At 42.4% G+C, this 14,600-nt stretch overlaps 1 protein-coding gene across 1 annotated transcript; it reads right to left on the minus strand.

The window, feature by feature from the left end:
* Window positions 1–13,707: 13,707 nt before the first annotated feature.
* Window positions 13,708–14,109, minus strand: LOC121860821 (repetitive proline-rich cell wall protein 2-like). The gene has a single exon (XM_042358208.1). The coding sequence runs from the start codon at window positions 14,107–14,109 to the stop codon at window positions 13,708–13,710; it is 402 nt and encodes a 133-aa protein (XP_042214142.1).
* Window positions 14,110–14,600: the final 491 nt, after the last annotated feature.

Below are 14,600 nucleotides of genomic sequence, written 5' to 3' on the forward strand. Positions count from 1 at the left end.
CACTGTCATACAACATCACACTTCTCACGCCTGTTGCATGTATCTTACCTTTCACAGGAAGAAAAGCTCCTCTTGATATCAATAAACTTCCTCCAACCATTGATAACATTTACAAATGAGTTAACTTTAGCCCCTCTTTCAGCTCCGATTATAATATTCGGGACTCAGAGCTAAGAGAGAGAGAGAGAGAGAGAGAGAGAGAGAGAGAGAGAGAGAGAGAATGAGAGAGAGAGAGAGAGAGAGCCAACCAGCAGGTAAAAATATCCCACACTATACTCAGGTACGCTGTATCCATTAAGCTACACAACAAAAACAACACAACAGCCACTACCCATAAACCAACCAGACACAGTACACTGATTTGTAACCACAGTCCTCGCTAACTAATAACTCACTGAACCACTCGCCCCCCCCCCCCGGCTGTAAGATGAATAACCTATGATCAATTAATATCGTAGAACGTTATTCACTCTCTAATTTATGATATTATTCACGACTGTAACCTATCTACGTTGTATCCATTTCCCTAATTAACCAGGTAACTCTATTATAACCTGTGGTCACCTGAGAGTGTATAGAAGTGTTATTCAGGGTGTAATGTATAGCGTTATTTATGACTGGATGAGAGTGTGTGTAGTGCGTGTGTGGGAATCATCCATCTGGTGCGGCGTTGGTAAATATACTTGAGTCTTGGTCACCCGTGTCATGGAAGACAAATATTCTCTATGAAAAAGATTCTAGTTTGGGTATGGTGTGTGTGTGTGTGTGTGTGTGTGTGTGTGTGTGTGTGTGTGTGTGTGTGTGTGTGTGTGTGTGTGTGTGTCCTTGAGTTATATTTATGTTCCTGAAAACTCTTCATTTTACCCCTAATATATTTGGATGTCTATTACCGTACAGTGTAGCAGACATATTGAACTCTTGTTAATATTGACTTCTCTTGTGTGTCTGTCTCTCTCGCCTCTTCTTTTCCGTCTCTCCTTCTCTTCCTCTCTCCTTCTCTTCCTCTTGTTGTGGTTGACTGTGGGTGCGCCAGGTCCGTAGACTTGCTAGTGATATATTTTTTTTTAATCTCTCTCTTTCACCTTCTCTCTTTTCCCCTTATTTTCTGTTTGTTTCCTTCTTTTCATTCTATCTTCCTCTTCTTCTGTGTGTCTTCCCCCTTTCTCTCAGTTCCTCCCATCTTTCTCCTCTTTCCCTCTCTTCCATTTTCCTCTTCTCGCTGTGTCTCTTTCTCATTAATTCTCTCTCTCGATACATCTGCCTCTCCTTACTCCTTACTTCTCGTCTATACTTTACTCTCTATTCTCTCTTACTTACTCTTACTCACCCTTTCTCTCACTCTCTCTCTGTTACTCACTCTCACTCACCCTTTCTCTCACTCTCTCTCTGTTACTCACTCTCACTCACCCTCTCTCTCACTCTCTCTCTGTTACTCACTCTCACTCACCCTTTCTCTCACTCTCTCTCTGTTACTCACTCTCACTCACCCCTTTCTCTCCCTCTCTCTCCTGTTGCTCACTCTCCCCACTCCCTTTCTCTCCTCTCTCTCTGTTGCTCACTCTCACTCACTCTTTCTCTCACTCTCTCTCTGTTACTCACTCTCACTCACCCTTTCTCTCACTCTCTCTCTGTCCTCCTCTCACTTCTTTTCTCTCCTCTCTCTCTGTTACTCACTCTCCACTCACCCCTTTCTCTCCTTCTCTCTATTCTTTCCTCTCCCACTCACCCTTTCTCTCTCTCTCTCTGTACTCCTCTCACTCACCCTTTTCTCTCCTCTCTCTCTGTTACTCACTCTCACTCACCCTTTCTCTCACTCTCTCTGTTACTCACTCTCCTCCCACCCTTTCTCTCCCCACTCTCTCTCTCTGTTACTCACTCTCCACTCCACTGCCCTTTCTCTCCACTCTCTCCTCTGTACTCCCTCTCACTCACCCCTTTCTCTCACTCTCTCTCTGTGCTCCTCTCCTCACCCTTTCTCTCCTCTCTCTGTTACTCCTCTCACTCACCCCTTTCTCTCACTCTCTCTCTGTTACTCACTCTCACTCACCCTCTCTCTCCTCTCTCTCTGTGCTCACCCTCACTGCCCTTTCTCTCACTCTCTCTGTTACTCCTCTCCCTCCCACTCTCTCTCTCACTCTCTCTCCATTACTCACTCTCCACTCACCCCTTTCTCTCACTCTCTCTGTTACTCCTCTCACTCACCCCTTTCTCTCACTCTCTGTTACTCACCTCCTCACTTTCTCCCCACCTCTGTTACTCTCTCACTCACTCTCTCCCCACTCTCCTGTTACTCACCTCACCACCCTTCTCTCACTCTCTCTCTGTTACTCACCTCACTCACCCCTTTCTCTCACTCTCTCTGTTTTCTACTCACTCTCACTCACCCTTTCTCTCACTCTCTCTCTGTTACTCACCTCACTCACCCTTTCTCCACTCTCTCTGTTACTCACTCCCACTCACTCTCTCTCACTCTCTCTCTGCTACTCACTCACCCACCCTTTCTCACTCTCTGTTACTCACTCACCACTCTCTCTCTCCTCCCTCTCTGTTACTCACTCACTCACCTCTTTCTCCTCACTCTCTCTCTGTTACTCACTCTCACTCACCCTTTCTCTCACTCTCTCTCTGTTACCACCTCACTCCACCTCTCACTCTCTCACCACTCTGTTGACTCTCCACCAACCATCACTTTTCCTAACTGAACTAACACACAACCTGTATTTATTTACACAATTTCCAGTTCGTCTACTGCCTCCCTCCCCATCCTCCTCCCCTTCACATGTTCCTCCTATCCCCTGGAAAAACACGAAAAACCCTACCAGTATTCATGTGACTTTCATATTGCTTTTTTTTTCTTTGTCATTAAAAAAAGAAAATAAGATTTGTAGGATTTGGGGTGATTTTCTTTGGGTCGTTTGTGGGATTTAGGATTTTATTTTTGTTTCTTATTTATAATTTTGGGATTTGAGAATTGTTGCTATGTTTTGTTTAATACACATATTTCTCTTCTGTCTGCCCGTCTGTCTCTCTTTCACCACCAGTCTCATTCATCTTCATATTGTGAGAAGCAAGACCCCCTTATACTCCTGGCCAAATCAACACATTCTTTCCTTGTCGAGTTACGTCGAGAGAGAGAGAGAGAGAGAGAGAGCTTCTTAACTTACCTAATGCTTTTTGTTATAACATTTCTATTGCAATTAGCATTTTCTCTCTCTCTCTCAGCTATTATTATTATTATTATTATTATTATTATTATTATTATTATTACACGCCACACATCATCTGGTCTCACCCGGCCATTACATTAAGCATTCACACAACATCTTAACACTTACATTTGTCTTCATTAAAGCCGTATTGTACAACTTTCATCTTCACTATAAGTAAACATTTGAATTATTTTTCTACTCCATAATTTTTAACATTCACATAATATTTTATCTAATGAATTATAAGTTTAAAATTGGTTTGAATTTTTATATTTTATTTTTATGTCATTTTTTGTTTTATTGAATGATTGTAACTCTGCAGTTTGTTTTGGGAAATAGTTTTTGTGTTATTTTATATTTGTTTTGAGTTTTAATGTTATTTTGTTATATTTTGTATGTGTTTTTTATCTGTTTTTATCTGTTTCTCTTATTTAATTATGTTTCTTCTGTTGTTATCTATTTTCTTATTTGCTATGTCTCTTCTTTCGTAATATCTGTCTTTCTATTTGGTAATTATTATCTACCTTGTTTTTATATATATTTTATTTACATTTTTTCTCCTTCTCTGTTCTTCTTTATTCACTATGATAATTTGTCCATTTATTCTGTTTTTCACTTTTCTACTCCTTCATTTGTTATTATTTGCCTTTTCTTATGTATCTTCTCTTTAAATTTCTTTCTATCTAACTATTTTCTTATCTATTTTTCTTTACCCATTTTCTTTATTTTTTACTCTATATTTTATGCTTTTACCCCATTATCTTATTTTTTCAATCTCTCTCTTATCTCTCTAAGTTCTCATTCCTTCACGGTATTCTCTCTTCAATCCATCTATCTCATCTCTTCTTCATAAACCGGAAACCCCCGTTCATTCACTACCATGTAACCTTGCTTTAGTATCGTGCGTTTGTTTACCTCTCTTGTTTTATGCATGACTTGAGCCGCCTTGCCTTCAACCCATTCCTTGATGGTCACAACACCTGGGTCTCCTGGTAATTACTGCCAGGTAAACATCTTGTCAGGTGGGTGGTTTCGAGATGTTTATACACCTGAAGGCAATAATAAACACCTGTCACCTCACCACACCAAACACCTGCCACCTCACCACACCAAACACCTGCCACCTCACCACACCAAACACCTACCTGTATTAACCAAACGACTCACTTTTAATCCAGGGAAGAGAAGCATTTCGGTTGCTGCAACTTTCCGAGATTAGACACTAACAACCGAGGCACTGGTTGGCCCTCCCAGTTGGCACTCCTAGGGGTGTGATCAGTGCTAGGTGTGGGCTTTGGGATGCCACTTAGCCCTGCCTCCTCCCTCCCCTTTCTCTACTCCTCCCAAATAAAGATAAGAAAGGCAGGAAAAAAGATAATTGTATAAAAATAACAGGAAGCGCTGTACAAGGTTTTCCATGACTCTTTTTACAAGAATTCTAGGAGCCAAAATAATGTTATAAACTCGATATAAAATGTACAATGAACCGTTTCTAAAGTTTCCAAGTTGTTTAGAGGATTCCTGTAAAGGTTTTTGATTCCTTAAAAGTAAAAAAACGGAGTGAAATTGACTCGGTACTCAAAAGAAAGGTACTCAAAAGAGATGTAATCAAAAGAGTGCACAAATATTTTATAGAACTCGTGTAAAAGGAATCAGGCGAGAAAAAGTTTTCTTTTAGTTGTTGAGGCAAAAGTCGTGCAGGTATTTACTTGACACAGGAAATAAAACACACAACAGGAATCTCGGAGGAAAGTTGTGTAACATTCAGTTGATTCTTCAGAGTGAGATGCTTTACCTTGGTCCAGGGAGTGAACGAGAATACAGTATACACAAATCCTTGTTCCAAAACAATCGTCTAAAAGCGTTTTACGTAAAAAGAAAATTCCCTTTTAAAAGTTCCAAAAACGGGGAGAGACTGACGTGGACACAGGAGAAAAGAGAAAATAAATACTCGTGTTGGTCAGCCATTGGTCGGTCAACATTTATTGTTGTCAAGAAACTTAGGGCGGCGAGTCTCTCGGGCAGTGTTCCAATAATGGCCCGCCACAACCTGGTCGGGGATTCACAAGGATTCATTCGCTAGACTTTTCCTCGTAAATGGGGCTGTATGAACGTTTCTAACTTACTGATATAAACCAAAAATGTAGTCATTATGCTCTGATACTCGACCATAAGTAGGTAAGTCCTCTGGTCTTTAGCTACAGGACTATCACGTAGAAATTTTTGTAGCGAGGTTCCGTGTCACTCCGCCTCTGAGAACCAACAAAGTCTTGAGAAAGGCGTCCAGATCCCCTGAGCCTTGCAGACATTACTCGTTCTCACAACTCCAATAAAAGGCTTAAAAGGACAAGTCTCTCTGTCAACTTGTGTCTGTCGCTATTTTTAGTCGACCAGAAAAGGACTGTTCAGCTCTTTTGATCCGTTTGGCAATAAGATCCAAGGTTTTGTATCTCTTCTTAGCGCTGATTCTCTCTCTCTCTCTCTCTCTCTCTCTCTCTCTCTCTCTCTCTCTAAGACACGTATCATCATCTTTCTTCCTTTCACGGAAATAATCTGTTCCTCACTGTGACGAAAAAATTTTCACACTTTTATTTTTATTTTGACAGAACAACGAGAGTAATAAAAAATGGAGGATGATCTGTAGGGTGACCTGTAGGGTGACCTGTGCGAGGACCTGAAGGGTGACCTGTAGGGTGACCTGTTGACTACATAGATGGATATTGTAAGGGGTTTATATTCCAGTCCAATGATTGTTGGAACTGTGTTGTTCAGTGTTGAGTTTGTTCTCTGTATCTGAAGCATGTGTTGCTCATGGGGAGTTCGGACCGGGTCATAGTGCGGGGTGTAACCGTATGGCTGGTCACTTGGCTCCCTTCCTCTGACCCAGTTGCTACCTGTGAGTATTCCATATTATTTATTATCGTGTTTTTTTTTGGTTTATGGTTCCTCTGGTGTTATTTACGTTTTAGGGGAGCCTTGTGCAATGTTTGTTAATTACTATGTATGTACAACTTAGTGTGTATGGATTGTGCAAATATAATAGCATGTTGACCAGTACTACTAAAATAATTAGACACTATTCTAAATGTTTCAGCTTTTTATTCATGGTCACGTTGGTGTGAACTGCAGCACTCCTGGCCTTGTACTAGTATGTCAGCACTGTCAGCCCTCGCCTCTGTGCTGCTCCTGCCCGGTCCATTATCAAGTACCTGTGCCGTTTAGGAGGATACTTGCTCTCCTGTGAAGTTGTTGAGGAGAAGGCGCCAATTTACCACCTGTGCCGTGTTGACATACAAGACCCCACGCTTCACATCCAGTCTCCACTCCCGACTCTGTGCTGTCTTTATGTCGATTATCAGTGTAAAGACTTGTAAATAGACATATTTTGTTACAACTATCCATAATCTTGTACACTATTCTTGGTGAAGGCGAAAGTGTTCCACCTGACAGTAATCTTTAAAAGAGCCAAATGGCGTTAACATCCAAACCCCCGACAGATATAGTCATTACATATAGATGGGTATAGACGTTACATAGAGGAGTATAGACTTTACATAGATAAGAACATAAAAATGGAGGAAACTGCAGCTGGCCTATTTGTCCATACTAGGCAGCCCCGTTTACACCTGACCCCTATCGCTCATACATAACCTTCCCGCCGATATTTGAACCCACCCAGCGTGTTCGAGTTAACGATCTGTGGTCCAAAAGTTGAAATTCTGATAATTAAATCTTCTAAAAGTCACTGGAGTTTGAAACGTTGATAATTAATTTCCCTGATTAATTATGGCATTTTTGGTGTCGAAATTCAGCTGAAAATATTAGTATAGGTTAAATCTAAGACGTGAGCCCCTCCCTCCAAAACACCTGTCTCGCCCTCCAGAACGTCGGCTGGCCCTCCAAGACGCTTCTCTAGGAATATAAATATCCAAAACAGATCGTAGCAGCGAATGGCGGACTTATCGAGAAAACGATTGAATATCGGCGTTCCATAACTTACCAGGGAGGCCTTCCTTCTGACCCACCCACCCACCTGAGTGAGGCTACGGCCCACCTGGTGAGAGAGATTATGGTGATGAAATGAGCGTGAAAAAGACACTTACAAAAACAGAGAGACAGAAAGAAAGAGACAGACAATAGACAGACTCAGACACCAATCTTGTTACTTGTCATTGTCTCAAAAACGGTCCATTTCCGCCTGTGTGTGTGTGTGTGTGTGTGTGTGTGTGTGTGTGTTCTCTTATATCCCACTTTATCTACCCCATCTCTCCCTTTTTCCTCCCCTTCCCCTTCTCTGTCACTCCCATCGCTTCTCATTTTTCTCCCTTCTCTCTCTCTCTCTTGTTCCTTCCTCTTATCCCTAAGTTTCCTCCTCTTTATCTACTCTTCCCTCTTACCCTCTTCTTCTCCATCTGTTTAAATGGATGTTATCTTATCCTTCTTCTCCCCTCTTCCCTATTCTCCTTTAATAACAACAACAACGACACAATAATAATAATAATAATAATAATAATAATAATAATAATAATAATAATAATAATAATAATAATAATAATAATAATAATAATAATAATAATAATAATAATAATAATAATAATAATAATAATACCCAAAAATACATAACATTTCTACCGTGTTCTAATTTCTGTGTTTCGATGTAGATAATATATTAAGGTGTATTTTTTAGAATATATTTACTCGCGTGTAAGAAACATACTTCACCGTGTGTATCAATCTATTTCCTGTTTTAGTGAAGAATATGACGTTGGGAATAAAGGAAGGAAGAGGAGGAGAGGAATAAATAGAGGAGGAGGGAAGGAGGAGGTGATAATGTATGTACATGTGTGTGTATGTTTGTATGTAGCTTTAACTCTGTCTGTCTGTCTGTCTGTCTGTCTGTCTGTCTGTCTGTCTGTCTGTCTGTCTGTCTATTTATCTGTCTGTCTCTCATTCCGTTTCTGTTCGCTTATTGTTTTGTCCTCCTCTCTTCATCACTCTTCCTTCTTCTTCTTCCTCCTCTTACTAATCTTCCTTTCCTCTACTCCTCTTTCCTTCTCCCCCTCCTTCTTTATTCTTCTTGCCTCCACACACCGTTTTCTTTCGTCTATCCTATTCCTTTTCCATCTTCCTTCCTTCATTTTCCGTCGTCCTTCTTTCCTTTCCTCCTCTTCCTTCTTAACACCTTCTTATCTCCTTCTTTCCCTCCTCCTCCTCCATCCATATTTGCTCCTTCCCTTCCTCCTCCGCTTCCCCCTCCTCCTTCTTGATTCATTCTCTCCATCCTCCTCCTCTTCCTCCTTGATCCATTCTCTCCCTCTTCCTCTCCCTCCTCCTCCTCCTCCTCCTCCTCCTTCTCCTTCTTGATTCATTCTCTCCTCCTCCTCCTCCTCCTTGATTCATTCTCTCCCTCATCCTCTTCCTCCTGATTCATTCTCTCCCCTCTTCCTCTTCCTCCTTGATCCATTCTTTTCCTCTTCCTCCCTCCTCTCCTCCTCCCTCCTCCCTCCCCTTCCTCCCCTTGATTCATTCTCCTCATCCTCCTCCTCCTTGATCCATTCTCTCCCCTTCCTCTCCCTCTTCCTCCTCTTCCTCCTCCTCCTCCCTCATCCTTGATCATTCTCTCCTCCCTCCTCCCCCCTTCTTGATTCATTCCCTCTCCCTCCTCTTCCTCTTCCTCCTTTCCTCTTCCTCTTCCTCCTCCTCCCTCCTCATCCTGGTTCATTCTCTCCCTCCTCCTCCTCCTCCTTGATCCATTCTCTCCCTCTTCCTCTCCCTCTTCCTCCCTCTTCCTCCTCCTCCTCCTCCTCCTTCTTGATTCTCTCTCCTCCTCCTTTTCCTTTCCTCTTCCTCCTCCTCCTCCTCCTCCTCCTCATCCTTGGTTCATTCTCTCCCTCCTCCTCCTCCTCCTCCTCCTCCTCCTCCTCCTTCTTGATTCATTCTCTCCCTCTCCTCTTCCTCTTCCTCTTCCTCCTCTCCCCGTGGCCTCTATATTTACCACCCAATTGAATCTTAACAAGTCAGTGGAGATACGCATTCCCTCCTACTGCCAGGCATTAACTCAAGTGAGGCGCCCCAGGTAGTATCGGTAATCAATGGCACACACACACACACACACACACACACACACACACAGGCAAACATACATACATACAGACACTTACACATATAGAAGAATGAAACACAGAAAAAATATGAAAGAATAGAAGGAAAACAAAAGAAATGAAAGAAAAGATTAAACTAGGAAGGGACGTATATATCAGGTTTAGTTTTTAATAATCCGCAGCGTTCGTGAGTGAAGACGGATTGTGGGTCCAGGAACCTCAAGAGACCTCTGTGCTTACTCCACCTGCTGTATATTGGACCTTGCGAGGACACTTCACAAAAGTTGAATTTCTCTTTGGAAAATTGAGTTTGTCAGGACATTAAACTGTTCTACAAGAGGTTTATCTCGTATATAAACACACACACACAACAGGGCGTCAATTATTTGTGTCTAATGTCATGTGTCATAGAGGTTAGATACTTGTCAAACAGATTGGTGATTATACTACAGGTTCTGCTACAGGATGATGGTAAGTCATATTGAAGGTCAATTATACACCGCCTTGCTAAAGAGGATTCGAGCCCGGGACTAATAGATTTTCAGCCAGGTGCGATAATTGGATAGACAGACAGACAGCGAAGTAGACAGAATAACAAGATAGATACAAAGGTGGAGAGAGAAAGAGAGAGTGAGAGACCTACAATTTCGTGACGTCACTTGGCAAATAACCTTCCTGAGTCTCATAAGACAACTTCACCACAACACTGAAGACGTCGTCACACTCTCCTCTCTCTCACTAAACTTAATTTCGATGATATGAGTTGGGATACGTCACACGTCTTCCAGTATTGTTCAGGTGAGATAATTGGCCTCTTTTGTTACTTTATTGAAGGTTAATTAAGATAATAGGTGAGGAGGTGGACGGTAAGCAGAGGTAGAGGGGGTGTGTGGTGCTGGATAACACACACACACACACACACACACACACACTGTTAAACTAGTAGACGGTGCTGCTACAGAGTCTGGCAGCCTGGTCATGTGCACGAACAGAACTCAGTGATCTCCACAGGACCACAGATACTGGGCTGCCTGCATTATTTACTTTTCCTACCTTGGGGGTTGTCCTTGCCGGCCCACCAGCCCACAGATCGACCTGCCCAGCTACCGGTACTCCAGATGGCCAGTCCGTCCCTACCAGCGAGAATAATGTAGGTAGACTAATATGCATACAGGTAGACAGGCATGCGAGGGTATCAGATGGTCCCTCCTGTAGAACCACCTCACGTGATTTAAAGCCCAAGAAAAGTGGAGACGTGAGAACTTACTCCTCTGAATATTAATGTGTCTTCCTGGTGTGTAGACGAGCGTTGCAAGTTGTGTCCTGTGGCTAACGTGAAAGGCATTATTACTCTTTCTTTGGAGTGTGTTAAATGTGGGTCATATATTGTGTTAAATGTGAGTGATAATTTTGTTCTAGAATATGTTAAACCTCGGTAATAATTATGTAAAGTAGTAAAATTGGTTTATATTGTTTTGAAAATTTGAAGGTCATTAAAACGCTGGTGTTAATCTTTCAAATAAATTAGTTTTGTATAAAATTATCATTTATATGTATTTATGATGATCTGTTATGCTCGTTTATGGCCAGTTAGAAGTTTCCCCCAAAATATAAAGACATAGAAGTTATCACTACTCGGCAGTTATACCTAATTAGTGTTATATATACCTGTTGTATATTGAGGGTACGACCACTATATAACTTTAGCTTCAGGTAGAGAGCGAGTTATTGGACCATGAAATCACAGGATATGACTCTTGACTACATGATATACAACAGGCTGGTATGACTGACACAGACCAGAGCTGCACCCAGGCAAGTATACGGTATATTAAAGCAGAAGCAGAGCCGCTCTTTTAACCTAAGAGAAACAGTGGAGGTATATTAACACCTATTGAGCGTTAGTTAGCAACAAGAGATTTCCACCTGAGCCCAAATGATCGGTTCTCTTTAAGGTGTGTTAATACGAAGGAGATGTATTCAGTTATATCTTGTATGTAAATTAGATCAAGTTAACTGTGTTTATATGCAAATCATCTTGGCTATCATGAACACCTTTCTAAGTGAGGTGGTTTAGCATATCATTGAGACAGACCGAGAGTGAGAGAGAGAGAGAGATTTTCTCATTAGAAACACAACAACAATAAAAAATTTCCGGAATGTTAGATGAATGCCACAGACACTTAAATCACACGACAAAATTAAAGGTTTCGCTTACCACCGGAAGTCATAAATTTTAATAGATGTACAACTCGAATCCAGAACTTCAGAGAATGACTTGTTTTTTTTTACACACACACACACACACACACACACACACACACACACACACACACACACGATAACGACTCAGATTCTACTATGATTTTAGTGAACTCTTCCTCTATAATTTGCTAAATACTACCTCCATTATTCACTAACCTCCACTGAATTATACTAACCAACACCACTACTATGATTATACCAACCACTACTGAACAATACATCTATATTTTAACTAAATTTCCTCACTATAATAATTATACTAAATATTACAACTATCAGGCCTCTCTCGATAAATTATTGAATGAATTATAGTCATAAATATAGTATATGGTATTACAGGTGTTCCAGCATTATACACATTACCTGAATAACTTAATATCCAAGTAGTTATATAGACTTAACCTAACCTAACCTAACCTAACCTAACCTATCCTGGAACATTATATAATTTTTTACCTATCTTTTAATCATGAGACACAAGCAGGTAGCCAGTCCGTCAGGCCACACCCCTCCCTTAAGCCCTTAGACTGAACATTTATCCAGGACTTGTATGAGGATATATGGATTATTAAACCCCACACCACCTGTTTCCCCTCTAAACCAGCTGATTATCGAAAAATCATTCTGGTTAATCCTAATACGAGATTATTCATTTGTATGGCCTATCTGGTCATGTCTCTGCCCCTCGCCGCTTGTTATTTAGCGTCATCCCCGGGAATCCTTGCCTTAACAAACCTACAATATGCCAGAAACATTTCGTCTCGGAAACAAACGGAGGATTAGTGTTTATGGATGATGCTATGAAATCCCCCCCTAAAAGGTAATTGGCTGTTCTCTATGACGTATTCGGATTCCCTAACGGTGATTGGTTTTTATATGTTATGACATCAGATTTCTTGAAGATAATTGGCTGTTCTCTATGACGTATTCAGATTCCCTAACGGAGATTGGTTTATTTACGCATATAAGACGTTTTTGTATATGACGTCACGCATTGACTAATGGGCTTAAACCAGTGGGAACAACGACTAATTATACATAGACACCCATGTTTATTCATTTATATAACAACATAAAGAATTGAGTGTTCCGAGGTGGCGTATCACATTCCCAGGTGATTGGTTTTTATGTATGACGTAATCGAATTTTCTATTGACGATTGGCTGAGGTCGATTACAGATGAATAGTTCTCAGCCAATTGAAACGACAGAAGTGCAGGTAGGGAAGAAGCCGTAAGTGTAACAGAGGAAGGATTGGCTTTTAGATATGACGTCATGAAAATCCCTACAGGTAATTGGCTGGCTTCGCTCACAGGGCAAAGGGGCTTTAGTCAATAGGGAGGCGATTGAGACTGAGAGAGAGAAAGAGAAAGGGAGAGAAGAGAGAGACGAAACAATGTACAATAAAGGGGGAAAATAATTAAAAAAAATAACGGACTGTAATTACCGGTTTGAACATTACTTTAAACCATTGAAGATTAGCCAATCGGTGCCATATAATTGTACAACCTTTTCTACGTTCTAAAAATGGGCTGATTGCCAATTTTCTTTGCAATTTAGAATCATTCGGTGTGGTTGTTGCAGCTGGTCTGGTTAGGTACCATTTTATTGCATACTTTCATCGTAATTTTCAGTTTTACAGCAAGTTTTTTGGGGGAGCTGCGGTTAATCAACATTTTTTCGAGGTCACTTTCAGGTTGATACAAAAAAAAATGTTGAATTACGTGTTTTTGACGATTTTTATTCTGTATTTTTTTTAATGTTGAAGTCGATGGATTTTTTCGTAATGTTTATATTTGTTAATTTTGTTTCTGTTTACTATGGGGTGGGGGTGGAGGCAGGATGTGTGTGTGGTTTACCATAACCCTGAAGACTGTTTGTGTGTTTCTGATCAGCTGAACTCCTGTACTAGTGGGCTCCTGGGCTCCTGTACTAGTGGGCCCTGTAGGCTCCTGTACTAGTGGGCTTCTGTACTGGCGGGCTCCTGTACTGGTGGGCTCCTGTACTAGTGGGGTCCTGTACTAGTGGTGTCATGTACTGGTGGGCTCCCGTACTAGTGGGCTCCTGTACTAGTGGGCTCCTGAACTAGTGGGCTCCTGTACTAGTGGGCTCCTGAACTAGTGGGCTCCTGTATTAGTAGGCTTCTATACTAGTGGGCTGCTGTACTAGATGTGGCGGCCATCCCAAGAACGGCGGCTCCCCCAGAGGCCCTTCCACGGGCGGTGGCACCCCAGAGGCGCTCCCAAGAACGGTGGCGCCCTCAAGGGCCCTCCCAGATGCAGAGGCACCCCTAGGGGAACTCACAGGGGCAGCAGCGCTCTCGAGGGGCCGTTTCAATAGCGGCAGCGCCCCCAATGGCCTCTCAAGGGCAACGGCGCCCCCAGGTGCCTTCCTTAGGTGTGGCAGCGCACCCAGAGGCTCTTTCAGTGCCGGTGGTGCCTCTAGGGGCCCTCCCAGGTGCGGTGGCTCCCCATAGGGCCATTCAAGGAGCGGCGGCACCCACAAAGGCCTTCCCAGGGGCGGTGGCGCCTCCATGGACCTTCCCAGAAGTGGTGGCGTCCCCAGGGGCCTTCCCAGGGGCGGTAGTGCTCCCAGGGGCTCTCCCAGGTGCTGCAGTGACCCCATGGGCCCTCCAAGAGGCGACGGCGCCCCCAGGGGCTTGATCGTGGTGTGGTACATAGTGCATATACCCGGCAATTCCTTACTTAACTGTGATTGGTGAATCAAAATGTTAATCCATAAATTACAGCCAATAGGAGAACAGAGCCTCCAGTCAGCACAACACCCCAACTTATGTTTTCCTGTTGGATATTTATTCTCCTTTTCAGTGTTGAGGTCTGCGAAGATACTGGAAATGTGATGGGCGGTGTATTTTTTAACGTCATATCTCCCAGAGTTTTAGATCGTGCAAAAACAACTGTACTAGTGGGCTCTTGTACTAGTGGTGGCTGCCCTCCCTAGAACGGTGGCGCTCCCATGTGCTCTCCCAGGGACAGCGGCACTCCCAGGGGCCGTGCCAGGGCCGA

This window comes from Homarus americanus, unplaced genomic scaffold (assembly GCF_018991925.1).
Source record: "Homarus americanus isolate GMGI-L3 unplaced genomic scaffold, GMGI_Hamer_2.0 scaffold23617, whole genome shotgun sequence".
In the NCBI taxonomy this organism is placed as follows: Eukaryota; Metazoa; Arthropoda; class Malacostraca; order Decapoda; family Nephropidae; genus Homarus; species Homarus americanus.